The sequence below is a fragment of the Chaetura pelagica genome, unplaced genomic scaffold, assembly GCF_000747805.2.
Source record: "Chaetura pelagica isolate M959 unplaced genomic scaffold, ChaPel_1.0 scaffold85, whole genome shotgun sequence".
Taxonomy (NCBI): domain Eukaryota; kingdom Metazoa; phylum Chordata; class Aves; order Apodiformes; family Apodidae; genus Chaetura; species Chaetura pelagica.
Genome location: NW_009953505.1, coordinates 4,521,959 through 4,541,928, shown reverse-complemented (window position 1 = coordinate 4,541,928; position 19,970 = coordinate 4,521,959). Strand labels below are relative to the sequence as shown.

The 19,970-nt window shown below is 34.8% G+C and overlaps 1 protein-coding gene across 1 annotated transcript in view; it reads left to right on the top strand.

Annotated features, from left to right (window-relative positions):
- Positions 1 to 10,863, top strand: part of PSPC1 (paraspeckle component 1) — a 73,894-nt gene extending 63,031 nt beyond the window's left edge. Inside the window, 3 exon segments of the mRNA XM_009999437.1 lie at positions 3,003 to 3,060; positions 7,638 to 7,807; positions 10,385 to 10,863. Coding sequence (XP_009997739.1) covers positions 3,003 to 3,060; positions 7,638 to 7,807; positions 10,385 to 10,570 — 414 coding nt within the window. The 3' untranslated portion in view covers positions 10,571 to 10,863.
- Positions 10,864 to 19,970: the final 9,107 nt, after the last annotated feature.

Below are 19,970 nucleotides of genomic sequence, written 5' to 3'. Positions count from 1 at the left end.
GTAATGGGTAGTTATGGGTGGCTTCTGGGCAGCTGCTACTCATTGGAAGAATGGGCAGCTATACAGTGAGGAAAAGAAGCTCTGAGAAGATAATGTGATCATTGCTATGTTCTGCAGAGGGTTTGAGTATCCAAGAGTGAAGCTCTCAGGTGGGCTAAGAATATAAACCAGTACTGGTTTGGCTATTCATGACTGCCTGTTGGTATTTCTTTCTCTGTCGTATTTTGGGCAAAACCCTCTGCAATAACTTCTTTATACTCACATAGTGAATAACTGTCTAGGATATGATGTTTGTGGGATAGGAGTGAATTTTTGTTACCATCTGAACTCCTGCAAATACAGGTTTTGGCAAATTATTTAAGTACATGTTTTTATAGTTAATACCTCAGGCATTTAATTGCATTGTTGATATATGCTGTTTGTTAACATTTGCAATTGAGTGTTTTCTATGATGCTAATTCCATGTTAACTACAGAGATGAATTTCCTCATGCTGAAAATTCAAAAGAATGTGATGAGTCGTGAATGTGTGACAGTAGGAATAGTAATAATTCTTGTAGGCATGTTGATAGATAAACAGGCAGCAGAGATAATAAGGCACATTTATGGATCTTGAGTCCGTAACTGAAATGTTTTTTTAAATATTAATATTTCAATACCAAAGTTTAAGCTAGAAAATGGCAAATAATTACATAATGTTTTTGTTAAGTTTGAAAGTTAGATTAGACTAATAAAAAAGAGTAGAAATTACATATTCTACACCTCTTTCTTGTTGTTCTTATTAGTAACTGAAAACAAGTAGCATTTCAGACTGAAAAAAATAGTGGTTTGTTGCTAGAAGGAAGGGTGTACTTTTTAAAAGTGTACTTTTTATGGTTTGTTGCTAGAAGGAAGTGTGTACTTTTTAAAAGTGTACTTTTAAAAAGAAGTATATGTTATAGCTTGCCAATGCTTCTATCATTTGCTAAAAATCCCCCAGATTAAGTTCTAGTAACCAATACACATTTATAGCTCTGTATTTAACATCCTTATCTAGCTGATGTTGCACTTGGCCCTGTCTTATATAGCATGTTTCACATTAAAAAAAATCCACCCACCAACAGTTGGACCCAAGGTACTTAACTAAGTTATGTGTAGTAATTAAAAATCTGCTACTTTCCCTTGCACTAAAGAGTATCTTGACTGTTTGTGGCATGTCCTGTTGTCACACAGGCAGATACGCACACGTGTCCACACACAGTCTGACTGACATAAACTGAGAGTGACAATGTTTTTCTAGTATGTTGGGCTAGGGATTGACATTAGGGATGGCATACTGCTATTCCTTCTCCTGCTTCATGTCAGGGCTGAATTGTAAAAGCAGCCTAATACCAACAAGCTTACAAACTGCTGATATTGTGACTAACTCATTGGTATCCATTTGTGGTTATGATTGATCCTAACTTTACTTGGAAGAGTCAGTTGACATTACTGTGAGAGGTCGGACAAAGTAGTTGCATCTTCTGTTATAAAGGTTGAACTTGGGTTCTAGAATCAGAAGAAAAGGTCCTTCTTTATGTTCATCAACAGCCCTTCCTATCTGAACGTTAAAACTGTCTTTGAGTTATGAAGCCTTACTTTTCCTCTCCACACTAAATCATATTATTTCAAAAACAGTGTGTAATTATCTTAGGTTAAGTTCGTTTTCTCGGTATGAGAAACAGAGTTATTGACATGAGAGCCTTTTGTCATGTATCTTAGGACAATTTCCCGTACCAGAGTATCTTACAAAACTATTGACTCTGTTCTGTCAAATATTGGTGTCTGCTTTACATGTGTGAAGATGGAAGACTCAGTTTGGAATCCCAAACATGATTGAACAAACAAGGGTTTTGTTAAACCATAAATATACTGTGAATATATTTTGATTTGATTAATATTTCAGTTCCAGGGTTACTTTTAGTAAGACTGATTCAGTTGCCTAGTATATGGAATTGTTTTCTAAGTTCACCTGAACTTATACTCTTAAATCACAAACGGAATGATTTTCAGAGTCAGGTAAATTTTTTTGCATATGCTTATTCTCAGCACATGTTCACTCAAGAATGGAATATGCATTAACATTCTTGCAGAAAATGGAGAAAAATGTTTTGGTATACGTGTCATTAGTTTCCATTTTGAACTGTGAATTTGTTTCTGTTTCATCCTTTTGATGTTAACAGCAATACTAAAATCCCTTGGCGTTATCTGTAATGTGCTTTGTTTTCCCCTGTTGATTTTTGCCACTTTGGGTACTATCTTTTGAATATTGTTTCATATCAGGCTGTGGTTCATGATCAGTAATGTCAGAACTCTTTCGCTGTTGGATGACTGAGCGTGGATTGAATCTGGATCAATTCGACATGTTATTTGTCTCTTCAGTATAAATGTTATATAGTTCTTGTTGATACTCCATTTTTATGCTGGTTTCAAAAGGATGGTCAATATTTGAACACATGATTTAATTTATCGAAAGAATGTACCAGCACCAAGTTAAGTCAAAACTATTTAAACAAAGATGAACTGGCAGATTGAGTTTATATACCATAATATAACACATCAGAACTTGGTTTACAACCTACAAAAGTATTTTTGAGTTGTAAAGCCAGATGAACTGTATTACTTGAACCACGGCCTTTAGGCAATTCTGTAATAAGACCTATTTGCAGTTAAAATGTAAATGTATTCCTTCTTATTAATGAAAAACACTATGTGAAGAGGGATTCATTTGGTCACAGAACTATTTGAGAACTTTAGACTGCTGCATCTGATAATTCAGCTTATGATATTTAACCTGCCATATTGAAATAACTGTTCCGTTTTATTTTGTAAGAACAGGGGAGTATAGTTAACTTTATTCCTTGTGCATTTTTGTAATCAGTGGAAAATTTTGAAACTTGAAAATTTTTATTTTCATTGAATAAATGGGAATGTTTTAAGTTCTAAGAATAATAGGTTGACCATGAAAAATATGTTTACTTTCAGAGAGAACAGGAAATGAGAATGGGTGATATGGGTCCTCGTGGAGCAATAAACATGGGAGGTAGGGATCTGAAGGATAAAGGATTCTGTAATGTAACATTTATTTTTCTTTGGGACTGTACATGTTACTCAAGCACTACTAATTAGTGACAGCTACTGGCAAAAAGGAGTAAACAGTATTAGGGAATTAAAAAAATTACATATTTTGCTTCCAAATAGCTGTTTTTTTCCCCAGTGCCTATATTTTATTGTTTGACTACCTGTGGAAGGAAAATATGATGTGCAAGTTAACAGAAACAGTAAAGGCAGGGAAGTGTGATGGTCTAGGAATAATCTGGTACAAAAAAGGAATTTTCTATTCAGAAAGCATTTGACATTCTCTTGGAGGGGCTACCTATTCAGAGAAGTTGAGAATGTAATTGCATGCAGTGAAATGATGTAGAGCTTAAAATCATAGAATGGTTTGGATAAGCAGCTGTTTAAAGTTCTTGTACCTGACAAAAGATTAATAATGTTGTTGGTGATCTACTAATTTACTGCAAGTCTATATTTGCAAGTATTCTCAGTTCACTTCTGTGAATTAAAATATTGTCACTGCTATAAACCTCGACTGTGAAGTCTAGAAAAGTACATTCTTAAGAATTAGTCACTGCTTCATATATGCAGACTGCAACAGTTTAGAATCCTACATAACCAGAAAATCTGCTTTTAAACAAGCAAACAAAACTTATGATACTTTTTAAAAACAAACTTACTGAACTGTAGTAATCTCTTGGAAGCTTTCTGATGTTCATTTAAATAAATTAACATTATTATTTTAAGAAAAGTTAATACTATTTTTGCATATTTTAAATTTGAAAATACAAGCAAAATTTAGTAAACATTGTCACTTGAGCTTTTGAGTAATGTGAATTTCTAGGCTGATGAATCTACTCTGTCCCGGTCTTAAAATACATTATTCACCATTTCCATATAAATTGAGACACATTTATAGCTGCAAAATAGAAATAGGCACTTGTTTTCAGTGTAGATATGAAGACCTTTAAAAAGAATTCCAAAAGAAGACATTATGAAGTTATTTGCAACTAATAAGCTGAAGTATACATTTTAACCTTATAGTTGTACTTCTGCATACTATTGCAGTCTACTTGAAAATTTCATTTAATTAGGAGGCTTTGTAAATATTGATGGTGTGAAAACTAGTAACGCCAGTTGTCCAGATCCTCAAGATACATGTTTTATGTACAGATTTTAAGTGTTTATTTATAGCAGTTAACAGTGCTTTTCTTGTCAGATTTTTGAATGCTTGAGAGTGATGTTCATTGTCTCACTTGCAAACTTTGTGCTATGATTTTGCTTTTAATCTTAATGCAAACGTTTTCAGAAGTAAAGATGTAGTTCCAAAAGAAGCTATAGTAACATCGAACTACTAGAAAAGGCAAAAAATATGCATAGCAAGTAGGTACATACAGTGTTTGTTTCTACAGTAGCTGGATTTTAGGTTAGCTCACTGTAGAGATTCTTTTCTTCCTCCAGCCCATTAACAACCCCACCAATACAACAAAAAACCCCACAACAACGGATCCCAAAAACATATAGTAGACTTTTAATTGCTGGTTTTAGCATCTTTTCTCAACATTTCTGTTGGAATTGTAACTTTATTTTTAACTAGCCTTTATCTGCCATTTGTGGCTTTTCATCATGTGGGACATTGGGGTGCTGGAGTATCTTCAGTAATGGTAATAATCTGCATGATAACGTTATTAGAAGGCAAGGTACCTTAGTGACAGATTGGGCTGACTTGTGCAGGACCACTCATTTTTACATTGTTTTCTGTGACAAACAAATTCTAAGAAAATCTCTGTGCCTCAGTGTAGTGCTTACCTGGACCTGTAATGCTAGGTGCAGCTTTTCAGTCTGGGGAAAGAAGACTTTTTTGAGAACTGTCTCTGCACTGATGAGGATGATTGACTATGATTTGTTGCTACCTCTGCCCAAACCTCGGCAGACATTAGGACACTGGGAGAGTGCTTTTTCAGCCCTCCAGATTGCATATATTTTTTTCAGTGTCTGCATTGTGGCATGAACAGTGGATGACTACTTTCCATTTGTTACTGGACCTGGTCCAGTGAATTACCTGCTAACATCAGTGTCCCACATAAGATAATCGGTAATCAAGTGCTTAGCTCTTAGGGTCTCCTAGGAGGACCTCTGAGACGTAGCTAAAATTACATAGTGGACTCTTGCTGAAACTGTGCAGGGCCTCTCTCTCACCTTTGCTGAACACTGTTCAGTTGTCCTCTCCTGTCAGAGCTGACTGCCTGAAACTGGCTTACTAATATAGAAGTTTGATACTCTAGGTCACTATGCGTCACTCTGGAAGCAATATCACAGAATCATACGGTTTGGGTTGGAAGGGTCCTTAAAGATCATGCAGTTCCAACCCCGCTGCATGGGCAGTGGCACCTTTCACTAGAACAGGTTGCTCAAAGCCCCATCCAACCTAGCCATGAACACTTCCAAGGAAATTTTACAACTTTCCTGGACAAACCTGTTTAACCCTTGCAGTGAAGAATGCCTTCGTAATGGCTAACCTAAATCTACTCTCTTCCAGTTTAAAGCCATTACCCCATGTCCTGTCACCACTGTATGCCCTTGTAAAAAGTCTCTTTCAGCTTTCCTTTAGGCCCCCTTCAGGTAGTGGAAGGATGCTTTAAGGTCTCCCCAGAGCCTTCTCCAGGGTGACCAACTCCAGCATTCCCAGTCTGTTTTCATAGGAGAGGTGCTCCAGCCCTCTCGTCACCTTCATGTGGGTGTGTTTGTATGATACAGATGTTCAGAACTTCGTTGCAGTTGAAGGCTAAGTGAACATCATCTGAGTGTGGCCATTGGCTAAGTTTAATAAGAAGGCTAAGCAAACCAGTAACAGATAATAGAGCATTTACTACTTTTGGTTAATGGCATTACTACTAGCACTACCATCATGATAGTCCTGAAGACTGTTTCTAGCCTCTGAAAAGAAATGTTTCTCCTCATATTGGCAGTTTAGACTTCTCCATTTCCTTCCATATTTAGCCAGCAAATGGATGACACTAAAAAAAAAAGAAACCGTTTCAGTGCATTTTCAACTATAATTCTCTTGAATTGTAGCACAGTCTTCTACCTGCTACATGAACTGATAATGCTTGTGGGTGGGTGAGAAGCATCCAACTTGTGTATACCTTTGTTTTGGCTCAGTGTCATATGGAGAGGCTTGGGAGTTTCTCATTACTAAGCTCAAATGAGTTCTGCTTTTCAAAATTAGAAGATTTTTCTGTGTTGCTTCTAATAATCTTGTAGCATTTTACATGTGCTACTGTGTTGCATGAGTTGTTTTGGATAAGCAACTTGTAGTTGGCATAATTAGTGTGATCAAGCCCAGCTCTGCAGTTTTAGCATCAGTATCTTGAGTGCTGTGATATTTGTACTCAGAGCAGGTAATAAAGATGCAGCTTTGCATACCTGCATGTAGTCATGGTACTTTATCTGTGCTAAATGGCCTGCTTACAGTGATGTACATTTATATATTAAATACTAAAGAAGCTACAATTCTGATGAGAGGTTGATTTTTGAAAGAAAGTTTTATTAGTCTAGTAACATCTCAGATTTCATTATATTCTTGGATGTTTTCATGACTTAAAACATAGGCTAGATTCCAAGTGCATGTTTCTTCCACTATCAAATTTTGGATGCACACTTCTGTCTGAAAAGGGCAGAATATCGTTGAGGGGCAGGGTGGAATGCATCACCACCAGTCTTAAAGTTGATATTTCATAATAGCAGATGTGATGTTTAAATCACTTCTTTCTTTCTTTTAGCAACATGAGAAAATGTTATTAAGGCAATTTTACCTGCATGTTGAGTATGCTAGTGGGTATTGACAGACTGATGTTTCCTAGCTTAGTATTACAGCTAAATGATCTCCTCTAAAGATGTCTTTAAGCTTTTCTTCTACCTCTTATTGTGAATCAGAATTTTGGAGGAGACTGTTCTGTAGCTTTCAGTTAAAACAAAACTTCCCTTAGCTTCCTGCTACTTCTACTATAATAAATTACATTGAATTCAAGATTTATTTATGCCATATTACAAATAATTTATTGTAAAATTGAGTGCCATCTTTTGTGTTGCTTTTAGACATTGAAATAATTTACTCTTAACACTGTATACAGTTAACGTAATACTGGTACAACAGTTCTTACAAATGTATACTTAATATCTTATGATCCCTGAAGAGCCAAGTTGCCTTACAGCTGCCAATTACTTCAAAATCACTTGAGATTTTGCTATTACGTGGTGTGCATAATGCATATATATGCTATGTGAACACTTTCTGCACAGAAACTGTACAGCTATATTTAGCTGTGTAGTTCAGGATTTTCAACTACACAAGGCAGATTATGTAATGCAAAATAATACAGATCAATGAAAATCCATTTAAAATCAAATGATTGAGATAAATGTACAGTCTCAAAGAATTATTATTTTTTTATTTCAAGTATTGGAAGTCTCGTACATTTGGCTTTTTAAATACTGTAAATTGCTTGTTTATTCTTGTAAAATTCAGATAGGACAGCTCTAAGTATAGATTGTTTTGCATAGATGCGTTTAGCCCAGCACCTGCTGGTAACCAAGGCCCTCCTCCAATGATGGGTATGAATATGAACAACAGAGGAACTATACCTGGCCCTGCAATGGGTCCTGGTCCTTCCATGGGACCAGAAGGAGCAGCAAATATGGGAACACCAATGATGCCAGATAATGGAACAGTGGTAACGTATCACAAATTTAATTACTTTGAATAGCTGTCATGTCTCATGGCCCATTTTTGTTACCAAAGATATTTTCACACCAAATAAGAATATGTTACATGTTTTGAATCTGTTAAAAAAATAATTGTTAAAACTTGTTAATGCAAATAATTTTCAACACAGAAGGGGTATCTTTATTTGATATTACTGTGAAGGTCCTACTTCCCTTAGGAATGGGGTGAGACTTGAAATTGAAGGTCGAATATACAGCACAACCTGTCATGAAAAACTCATTGACAGGAGGTATTCTGTAAATTCAGGCATTTGCTGTTTTGTTTTGGGTTTTTTTGGTAAAACTAAATTCTATGTATTGGTTTGTTTGGGCTTTTGATGAATAGTTAAATGTTGGAAGCTATGTAGTGTGAAGATATCTTTGTGTAAACGTTTTAATTTTTTTAAAGCAATAGTGTTTTTTGTATTTCCTTTCTAACAGTGTTGAAAGCATGAGATTATAACACTAAATTATGCCACTTAAAAATTCTGTGCCAACAGCTGCTGGGTATAACTGTTACATCAATATAGGGAAAATAATATTGCCCAGTAGCCAAGGGTAGTAAGGAATGTCTTGAATACATCCTGGAATTTTTTTATCAGTATCAGATAAGCCACTGGGATGCAGTTAAAGCAGTAGCTATTTTTGCTCTTTTCTCATAGCCAGTCACACTTCCAAGCTGTAATGTCTTATTAAGAGAAACAACTGTACAATTTTAAATCTGATTTTTACATATTTTTCAGTATTATTCTGTAAATAGATATTTGAAATGTTCTAGTTGTGGTGTGAGAGAGATATTCCATTATAGTCTTAATGGAAGTCAGAAGTATTTTGTAGCTGTATTTTATTACATATATGCCTTCTGAACAGTATCTGTGATTGAGCAATCTGTAGAATGAAGTTTGGACAAATCTTTTGTTCTTTAGAGGAAAATGAGTTTTTGATTGAGCACAATATACATGATGACTCTGGTCTTTACCAGTTAAAGAAGAGGATTTGATTTCACATTTTACAAGCTAGCTCATTCTATCACTTATGTAATTTCTCACAAAATGTAGGGATACTTTTCACAAAATACTGTTTTCAGAGATGCTTTTGCTGGAGACTAGTGTGTTACTGGTTACTCCTGGAACATTCTCTTTTGATTATATGGACACTTAAAAAGAGTTGTAAGGAAAAGAACATGACATCCTAAATCCAGGTATCTATCTCAAACTGTTGGTTTTCTACTAAAGTCATTCCAGGCATGGAAATGTAGAGAATATACTGACACTTTGAAATGCATGTTTAAAAAAATTATGTGTATTTTTCTTCTATTTTATTCTACATGCTACTGAAGGACAAATTAGATGCTCTTTTTTTGTTTCTTTTCTGTTTTGGACCGTGAAGATTTTTAATGTGGGGGAACAGGCCCCTTACTGTATTTTTGCTGCTGTTGGAAAGATGCTTTAAAGATTCTTTGAGTGCTCTCTGCTAAAACACTGTAAGAGCTAATTTCAGTTTCCACTGAGAGAATTGGACAATATGTTTTATAGATCAGAAGTGCAGGTTTTGTTTTCTTTAAATTGGATGATTTTTTAAAGTATTTTTGGGGACAGTTGGAACAATCTTGTTTTTGTTTTACTGCAGTCTTTTCAAACATCTTTGAACATAAGATTCTAAAAATAGCTTTAACCCATAAACCTAGTGTATGTTATACTGAGTTACTGTTTTAAATGTCATTATGTGGGATTCTATTTTTAAACACTTGAATAAATACTGAACTATTAAGTGCTCAGATGCATGTTTTAGGTTTTAATCGCTATAGCCAAATCTGTGTAAACACATATATCTTTATTAATATTGATCACAGAAAATAAATATGGATCATTAACTGGATTATCATTTTACATTGATATTTCAGGTTAAGCTTTATATAGATATATGTAGGGTTTTTTTAAACTGGCCATAGTCCAGTTGTGCATTTTAACACTAGTTGTGTCAGTTTATCTGGACTGGATTTTAACTACAGACTTCTGAAGTGCCATGCAAAAGGCTGATGCCGGGTAGTATGGCCTGAAGTACACTTTATACACAGATATGTGGGTATATAAGTTTATTTTCCTATTAAAAAAATAAACTTGCAGTCTCTAGAAATACAAAAGCTATTTTTTTCCCCTAGATTGACAATACTTGTGTGTCTAAAGGAGAAGCATTGTAGTAGGTATGTAAGGCAGAATAGGCCTCAGGTATAAAATTATTTGCTGTTACTTTGTTACATAGAGAATATGTATTGCTTCAGATGTGTTTGGAAGGATGAAGTTAGATTCCGCACGAGAGTTGGTCTTAATACTTAAGTTTTAAATTTTTAATTTGCAAAGTTGGAGCGTAACATTAGCACTCTTTAATTTCCAGCTCTTTTTCCATAATAACTAATTGAATTGCTCCTTTCTTCCCTCTATGTGTGATCCTGATTCTGCTGGACTATCTGCTGAACTCCATGACAACTTCACTTGTGGTTTTTGTTGTAACTCACATTTGGCATATTCCAAATGGACTTGTATTAGCATAATGAGAGATTCCCTCAAGGAGGTCCATCACAGATGGGTTCACCTCTGGTTAGTAGAACGGGCTCTGAAACTCCTCAGCCGCCAATGAGTGGTGTAGGTGCCGTGAGTGGTGGACCTGGTGGCTTTGGTAGAGGAAACCCAGGGGGCAACTTTGAAGGACCTAACAAGCGTCGCAGATACTAAAACTTATTTCATTCCTTACTGTTTAGAAATTACAGTAAAAATATACAGTGATATGCCTTTATAATTTTAGCTGTTATCTGGAAACGGTTTTATTGTTATTGTAGTCTTTAAAACAGTTTCTTTTGTAAAACTTTTTTTTTGTATTCAGTCGTAGGCTTTGTAGTATAGAGGAGAAATTATGCAGATCATTATGTAAGGCAATGTGTTTGTGACTCTAGCAAAATACCATGTGTGACTATGCTGTAAAACATGCAGTTATCTGATTAAAATAAAATACAAAAATAACCAGAAAGAATTTTGGGAATGTTATTACTAATAACGGGTGAGAACAATGTTGCGCTTAATTTCAAGGGCATCATTTTCATTCTTACGTAGTTTTTTCTGTGTGTCTGTGATGAATCTGTTTAGCTAATCTGCATGTTGCAGTACATACTGTGAATTATTTATATCAAAACTGCTTTTGTTTGTTCTTTTGAAGAGCATAAATTGTCCTGATACCTTAGTCTCCCTTTGCAAACTTAGTCATGATAGGCTTATCAACAGAGTATTATTATCTGTTACTCAAATTATTGGAAAATTTAACTTGGGGCATAGAGGGGTGGGGAACTTCAGAAAAGGAAATCTGTACTGTGCATTATTCATAACAATATGAATGAATTTACCTAAAACGTGCTTCTTCAGGAAGAAAGTTGTTGTGACATCCATGCATTCTGCTGATCGCTAAACTATCTTGCCTCTGCAAGAAAGGAGACATGGGGCAAGCTGGTTTAAAGCCTTCTACTGTGTAATGCATCATTGTAAGCATGCATTTCCCCCAGTGGTTGGTTTGAATAGAACCAAGTTTGTTATCCATTATTAACTGTTTCATAAGCAGGCAAACACGTTTTCCAGTTAAACTCATTGTTCACTTCTAGTAGACTAATATGTATTTAGGAGAGATTGCACATGAGTATTCTTGATAATTGTTTTACACAGTTATGAATTTGAAAAATACCTATTTTCAGCAAAATTCAGGCTAGATTTGCTGATGGAGTCTTGAAATAAAACTGGTGATAATGCTATTAGGAAGCTTAATATTCTGTAAGCTTAAGATTCTGTAATATGATTCAGATTTTGTCGGTCATGGAAGGTGATGGAAAAGGCCTATTGGTTCTATTCCTGTATGGCAAGAAAATAGATATTTTTGGTTAATATTGCTTTTTTCCTGTGCAAAATAGTTGTAAAATATTAGTGTTCTTTTTTTTATCAATTCACTCTCGTTTTCAGAAATAGAAATTACTAAAATTTCTGTGCATGAATAGTGATACTAAATGAACTAAAACCAGGTTTGTGATAACATGGTCCCCTAATTAAATCAGAATGCTGTGTATGTGGCTGAAAGCATGGAGTGCAAGAAGCAGAGAGCCCATGCGTGTGTTACCTAATATAGCAGTGATGGTCTTGGTGAATTGAATTGTGAGCAAATGGTAACAGGAGAATTGTGGCATTGTTGGCATTCTGGAAGTACGCCGTTATTCAAATTGCCAATATATATGGCTTTAAGATATTATTTTCTTACAATTCAGGAGTTATCACATGCGTACCTCCTTTAACTGTTGAGCATTTTCCTTTAGATTTGTCTTTAATGTTGCCATTTTTTGCTCGAGATACATGCCACACTTAATGGTTTGTAACGCAATAACAAGTTAGGTTTAAAGTCTGTAGTTCTCTTTCCCCTGCTTGATCCATGCATCAAGTTACAGCACTCATTCTTAAAAAAAAAAAACACACCTTGCAGCTTGTTTGGGATAGCACGTTATTCATAAAACTCAACATTTGGGAAAATTGCTCAGTTTTCACTAGGAGTAAACTAGTTTGTGCATATAGCAACTACTGAAATTCTCTGCTTTGGTCCACTGCATTCAGTTGAAAATGCAGTTTACATCAGTGTCTAGTAAGGTGATTAGGTGACTTCTATCTCATCTTTTCTGCCCTTGTACATGGCGTTTTTTATGGTGATTGGTAAAGTACTGGTGTGAGCTGGTATTTCTAAACTGTAAGGCCAAAGGGGAGCATGTTCTAATACAGCTTGAATTGGATTCAAGAGGTATGTTCAGTTTTTCAAAGGACAAGGCTGTATCATTCAGGCCCGCTGGCTAACTTCTGTGTATTTCTTTAGGTATATAGACCATCACCCTGTTGTAGTGCCTGAGTATGTTTCACAAAAGTACTTTAAACATACAAAGTCTGCAATAAGTCATTTATTCTTCTCTTGCCAGCCTCATGCTATTTTAAGTGCTTTTGTTACACTGTGTTTTTGCTGCCAAGCAGCATTATGTATGTATTTGAAAATTACTGTGGATTTTAATTGTTATTAGTGATTATTATTCCACAGTTTTGAACTACTCTTTCTGTAAAACTCTTGACTCAGAGGGCTCTGCTGCATGGCAGCAGTGGGTTTGTCTGCTATCCTTATTGCAGAAAGTAACATAATCTCTTCTTAAATATTTATGAACCAAGCCTTTAATACTTAAATACTGAAATGTTGAATTTGGCCACGCTTTGGCCACAAAGATTTAATGAAGAATTTTTGTAGCTGATGACAGGCTGTCAAATTCAACTCTTCATAACTTTAGTCTTAGGACTGTATGCATCTCAGTGGTAAAGGCAGTGATTTTCATTTTGCCAAATGAGGTAGTGACTGACTCTAGCTAAACAATCAGCACATAATTTTGTTAGGAAAGGTATAATCCCAGTTTAGTTCCTAAAAATTGCATATAGAGGCACGATTATTGATAAAAAGTATTGCACATGTGCTGAAAGTAATTGGTCTTTCTTGTTCCTTATCTGGCTGATCAGTTTGTATTTTTTTGTGTACACATGTAGTTAAGTTTTTAATGGTCTTTGTTCTGTTAGACTAGAAAGCAAAGTGAAGTCCTGACTCTCTCTGTTATGAGAGATATAAGCTTGGAAAGAATATAAAGTTAACAACTACAGTGCACTTATTTATTGGTTGTACTGAGTTTTTAATTAGTCCTGAAATGTCAGTCTAAACTGCTTAGTTTTGATATGAGATACAATTTCAATAGTTAAAGATAACAAAGCTTTTCTATTATATTTAAGTAAAAAAAAAATAAATCATACAACTAGAAGCCAATTTGTCTAACTGCATTTGCATTTGTCACCTCAGTCATTTGAAGGGGAGATGTTTGGCACTGGAAAAAATGAAATTAATTTTGGTTGTGAGTTAATTTCTTTGTAGTTCTGTCCAGCATGCTCATTAGATAAAGCACTAGATAAAGCTTGGCAAGCTTGGTGCCGATTGAGATTCAGTTAACTGTGTTTCTTTCCTTAGTAAATACTTAAAAATTGCTATGGATTTCCAAGTAAGAAAATTCCTCACCTTAAGTTGCTTTATCATTGTCCACATCTGTTTTATCCAATTGGACATAAATGTACAATGAACTGGAGACTCTTATTAGAACAAAAGGTTTACATAGATGGTAAGAAGACAGTATGAACTAAATGTTACATTAATTTAAACTGTAATCCAACAGAATTTTATCTTTATATGTATGCATCCTTTGAGGAGCATTCTAATCTAAAGTGTGCTGTCATATTTTAAAATGTTATACCAAGCTATTTTTCCCCTTCTCCATCTTTGATTTTGGATTTTTTAACTTGAAAAATAAATAAATCTGTAATTACAAATTCTTTTGAAATATACTAAATACAAATGCATTGACTTTTGTGAAGTACAGATTGTTAAACAGTCACAACTTGCCTCAAAATTACTTGGCTCAGAAATTACAAAATACTTGATCTAAAGGAAGATTCTCAAGTGAAAAACAAAACCCTGTGGGGTTTTTGAAGGGGAAGGATATGCTTTGAGCTGAGATGTTCAGCAAATGAGTGGTGTGCTTTCATGGCATGAAGCTCATTTAACTTAAATGTGTTGTGGAAACTGATTTCTTTGTATACTTAATACATAATTTTTTGTATAATAAGTTGGATTGTAGTTCTTAGTGAAGACAAGTTAAAGTAAACTGTAATTGAACTACTAAAATGGTAGGGAGGGCTGGGTAGCAACTAATGGGGTCAGTTAATATTAAACTGCAATATAAATGGATTCTCAGTCCCATCCCTGAGACTTGAAGTTGTGGTATATCATAGTTTTACAGAATGCATCCAGCATCTCTTGTTATCTTGTGCTTGGGGCCAAGACTGGGGAACTTGGGAGAGCACGCATTTAAAATGGAATTTGTCTTCTCAAGAGTCCTGAATTTATTAATTTGGACACTGTGCTATCATAAAATGCAGAACCATGTTGGGATTTGATGCTTTTCTTGGGCTGTTAGCTCACTCCTAGCATGAGGGAGTATCTGTCCAACTTTCTCTGATTCTTAAATAGTGAAGAGAGAGGTAGTGTGGCCTATGGAAAATACAGAGGCTGGACATTACTCCTTTAGATTATTGGCTGTTCAGTGGTAGTTTAGTGGCAAATGGTCCTCTGCATTATCCAAGAAGCTTTTGTTTTCTTAAGAATCCATTCAATGAAATGTGAGAACTTGTCAATAGAAGGGGTTGATTGAAAGCTTGCAGGTAAAATCTTTTTCCATTGGTTTGGCTTTTTGTTGTCTTTTGGGATATACTGTAAAAATCTACTTCGTCTCAGTAGATGGTCTCACAAATCTTGTGTTCTGCTGTTATGAAGAATGTTGAATTTTCATGAAGACAATACTTTTAATGTTTTTACATGCATGGAAACAAGCCCTCAGTGTGTTTAAGTTAGTTTTCAGACATTTAATAGGTCTTTTCCATCTTGAACTTCCTTGAGCGACTATGAAAAGTAATATAATTTAAATGTGAAGGTAGGCGTATTAATGACTTCAGCCTGACTTCTGAAAGCAGTAAGAGATGGTGTTTCCTCAGAAAAGCAGATTAGAACAGCAACCAGTTTTTCCCAATTGAAGGAACTATTCCGAAAATTTTAAAGTTCAGAGATAAGCATAATATACTTTACAGGTAAAGCCATTTTAAAAAACTGCTTTCATATGATGATTGTTTCATACCCAAAAAATATTAAAAGAAAAAAATACCTGTGTAGATGTGGGTAAAAGCTTAACTGGTTTTTATGTAGTCACTCAAATGGAGGACAAAATGCTCATAATAAGAGGTATGAGATTCAAAGGGAACTTAGCTATGTTACTGCATCCAAGTGTTGATACGGTTTTCCCATTTGTTTTGGTAAATGGTTTGTCTAGAGTGGCTGTTGTTCCTAGCTTTAGTAGTGTGCTTTTATATCTTAATTTCTGTAGAGCATAGCTGTATAATTTGAATTTACATGCCTAACTGTATGTGGGATGTGAAGTGCTTGACTTGGAAGAAACGCAGTGAGAATAAAGATATTGTTCTTGCCTTTTGATTTCTCAGTTAAAAAAATTGCATAGAACCTTGAGCAGGAATAAGTGTGAAGAGTCCTGTATGTAAATTGAAAGAAGATGGGAAGAAGGGAAATAAAGTAACATAATGAAAATGGGAGAAATGTGGTTTAATGTTATATCTGCAGATTCACAAAAATAAAACTTGTTATATATGAAAACCACAAACTAAATAATTTTTAATGGAAAAGATGAAACTACCAATTACATTAATGCCTTGGAGTTTTTGAACCTTCGGAGTTTAGTACTGTGCAGATGGCCAAGGAATATCCAACAAACTGGAATGAATTGATGGTCTAAAACATTTTAATATTGATGGGACATGGGATGGGGTCACTGCAGTTGAATGTATTTCTTCTGTGTTGTTACGAAGTTGTTCTGTAGGACTTGATTTTTGTGGCTGAATACAGCAACTGTCTCATGTTGTCGTAAGTATGAAACGACTGATTTTCACATTGTTAGCCTCTCATCAAACCAGTCAGAACCCGAACTTACACGTGTGTCCTAGCCAGAGAAGCACCAAACAGAAGATGGTGTAAAGGAAGTAAAGTAGTGAATATTTAAATAGTAATTATGGGATAGGATTAAGAACTTTTCCTTAGGTTTTCTGCCTTAATTTCACTGTCATATTTTTTATATATGTGAAAGTAATCTTATTTCTAAGTGAGTGTTTGAAAGAAACACCAAAACACCCCTCTCAAAAAAGCGAAACAAGCCCAATGCCTAACCCTCTCCAAGCAAAACAGGTTTTACTTCTTTATTACATATACTTAAGCAAGATTGAAAAGGAAATGTAATAAATCTAAAAAGATGTAACAATCATCACAAGGATTTATTTGAATTCTTTTTGCAGCTGTTTGCTGTAGGTGTTTCAGGCATTTTAATGTGTTTTTCATTTTAAGAACTTTATTAGTGTTCACCATTTGCTGTTAAAGGATTTACTCTGCAGCAGTGTAACTAAGCTTTCAATATTTGAGTCTAGTGTAAAGTTACAGGAAAAATCTCTGCATCAACCATGTATCACGGTACTGTAGAATGCAATCTTTGAAGTGCCAGCTGGGAATGGTCTTTCAAGCTGCTTATGAATGTTTTAAATATTTTTATGCTAATGGGAAATTAGAGAATAGAGAATTTTAGAAAAAAAATAGAATACATGGATTGCTGCAGATAGGAATAGCCTTTTGACTTACTTGCTGCTTTGTCCTGCTTCCTGCCTACCTTGTGCCAACTTGCATATCTGCCCATGCAGTGAGCAGGGTAAAAGAAACCCAGTGAAAATTACAGACTCTGCTTAGTTCAGTGTGGAAGAAAAGAACAGCAAGGAGTGGGCAACAGAGCAAGACTCTTCATAACTCTGTTGGCATAGGTTAATTTGTGCTGATCTACATACCATGTAGAAAATGTAGTTTATATGTGTTCTCATTCAGTGAGTTTGGATGGCTTTTCAGTGCTTCTAAGAAAGACAGAACAAATAGGTAAGAATATGTTGAGGCTTTAGTTAAATGTATAGTGATAGTTGGCCCAAGAGGGACAAGTATTTGAAATAATGAAGACAAAAATGTAAACTAAAATGCTGAGCCAAATTATACCTGAGCTTGATCTGTCTGCTTTCTGCAGTTGCCAAGAAGGTTTACATACAAGCCAGTAAAATATGGAAAATTGTGCTAATGATTTCTTTGGAAAAGATGATATACACAGTTGCTTTAGAAAGCAAGACTATGTATGTGTACTTCTTTCTTATAAAAAAATACGTAAACTGCAGTTACAAAGATGGGAAATTCTGTCTTTTAAAATGCTAATGTTCTTAATTCTTTGATATGATAGCACTACATTGTTCCATATATTATGTTACAATTTCAAGGAGCAGAGCATGTTTCACTCAACTTCAAAAAGCCTTTTCCAGAAGTCACAGAAAGAAAACTTTAATAATGAAACAGTAGTTAATCTGCATTTTTGTTCTGTTGTGAACATTGTGCTTCTGTAACTTCCAGCATTGCATCAGTAGCAAATGGCTGAGGACATCTGACATTTTCAGAACCAGAGCTGTGTCAAATAATATAAATAAAGTTTCTGCCTTAGTGTGTGAAGAGTGCAATTACTAGATTTAAAAAACTGACTGTTTAGAGTTTTGAAAGAAAATGTGTGAAATAAATGAGGAATTTGATAGATGACAATTAAAAGTGAAAATCACATCAACTTGGCAGTGGGGATGGCTGTGCTTCTAGAACCATTTTGGTATATGGGCCAGTTTATTGTTACCATGTTTTCATTTGTGTAGTTTTTGTACCATCACTTAATGCATGTTCAGCATCATTCTCACATCATAGTCATGTACAGTTTCATATTTTATTCACACTGCTGAATGCAAATGTCTGTAGAAGGGGGGTACTAGAGCATTTGTTAATTATTATATAATATTTAGGGTTTTTTTTTCATTTCAAAGCTTGTTTTCTCTTGTGTTCACTCTGCATGTTTTGTGCAAAATATACTTTTTCTATTGCATATGGGGAAGAAATAGTAAGTCATGAAAATGTGCTGATTAGGAAAGTAAATGGAAGTCCTGGATGCCTCTACTGCTTCTAAAATGACAGCTGGCTCAGGAAAATAAAATCACTTGGTATACTTTCATGCATAATTACATCTAGATTTTTTCCTGCTTACAGCCCACTTGCCTTAATGTTAAAGATAAAAAAAAATTGCTGAGTTTAGTTTCCATAGATAATCTGGTCTTAATAATAAGCATGTCTACAAGGCAGTTAATTACAAATGACTTGATGTTTGCTCTGAATAGTACTGTAACTCCCCAAGTCTTATTAAACATAAAAAGTAGTTTGAGTTTCATCATTTTAAAAGTGAAACTTCAGAATTGTGTGAGCATAAATCAATTCACTGCAGCAAGGGGGAAAGTACAAATCTGTGAAGAAATCATGCTCTTGTTTTGAGTTGCAGTATGTTACTGGGCATGCATTTTTTTACTCTTGAAATTGGGACCATTACACAAAACTGTTTGTTATAAAGACTGAATCAGTAATAACATTTATCTGATTTTACCCAGTTACAGGTATTAATTCATTGCTTCCATCTTAGTAGTGGTTCAGTTAGCCACATGTACTTTATTGGTAGATATTTCTGAATATCAGAAATAGAATAATTCAAGTGATAGTAGTTACCAAAGACTGATAATATGTTGTGGTTTTAAGCCTAGTGGGATAAAATCTGATCTTGAGCATTATTCATACTACCTTTGAAATGAATTATTTCATATATCTTCTTCTGGCAGTGAACCATAAACCTGAATTTCCCAGGTGTATGATATTTTGAGGAAATACCCAGAACTATGATACTAAATTTGCACTTCTGCTTTATTGCTGTAGTAGTCACGGAAGTACTTACAGGTTTGAAAATGTTCATCTAGATTTTTGGGAGAGGGTAAGGGATTGATTATGGTATGTTGCTTGATTCTTGAGATTTCTGGTGAGAAAACTGGTAATTTAGAATCTTCTTAATATTTTATTTTTTATTTAAAAATAGTTTAAGAATCTGGTACCCTCAGAATCTGCCCAGTGTCAAGAAAGCTGAATGGTGTGTCTTTAAAGAAGATGAAAAACTTTATTTACTAGAGGTCTTATATATTCAAGAAGTATTTGAACTCTAAATCTTTCTCTGTGCTGACACTGAGGACATGGTGACTCATCCCTAATTTTCTGTTAGTGTTATGGTGAAAATACTTCAAGCTTCTGCAAAGCTTTAGCGGTGATGTCAGAATGTATTGTGACATACACTACGGGACTTGGTCAAATAATTGATCTTTCAAGATTGTCAATGGCCTGATCTGGTATCCTTACCCATTTCATGTAGGACTTGGTTTCCTATTCTGTATTCCAGGTTTTCCTGTATTACAAAAAAGCTTTAACTTTTCGTGGTGAAGTGGAAGATGTGAGCGATATAAAACTTTATTTGGGGGTTGTAATACTGAACTT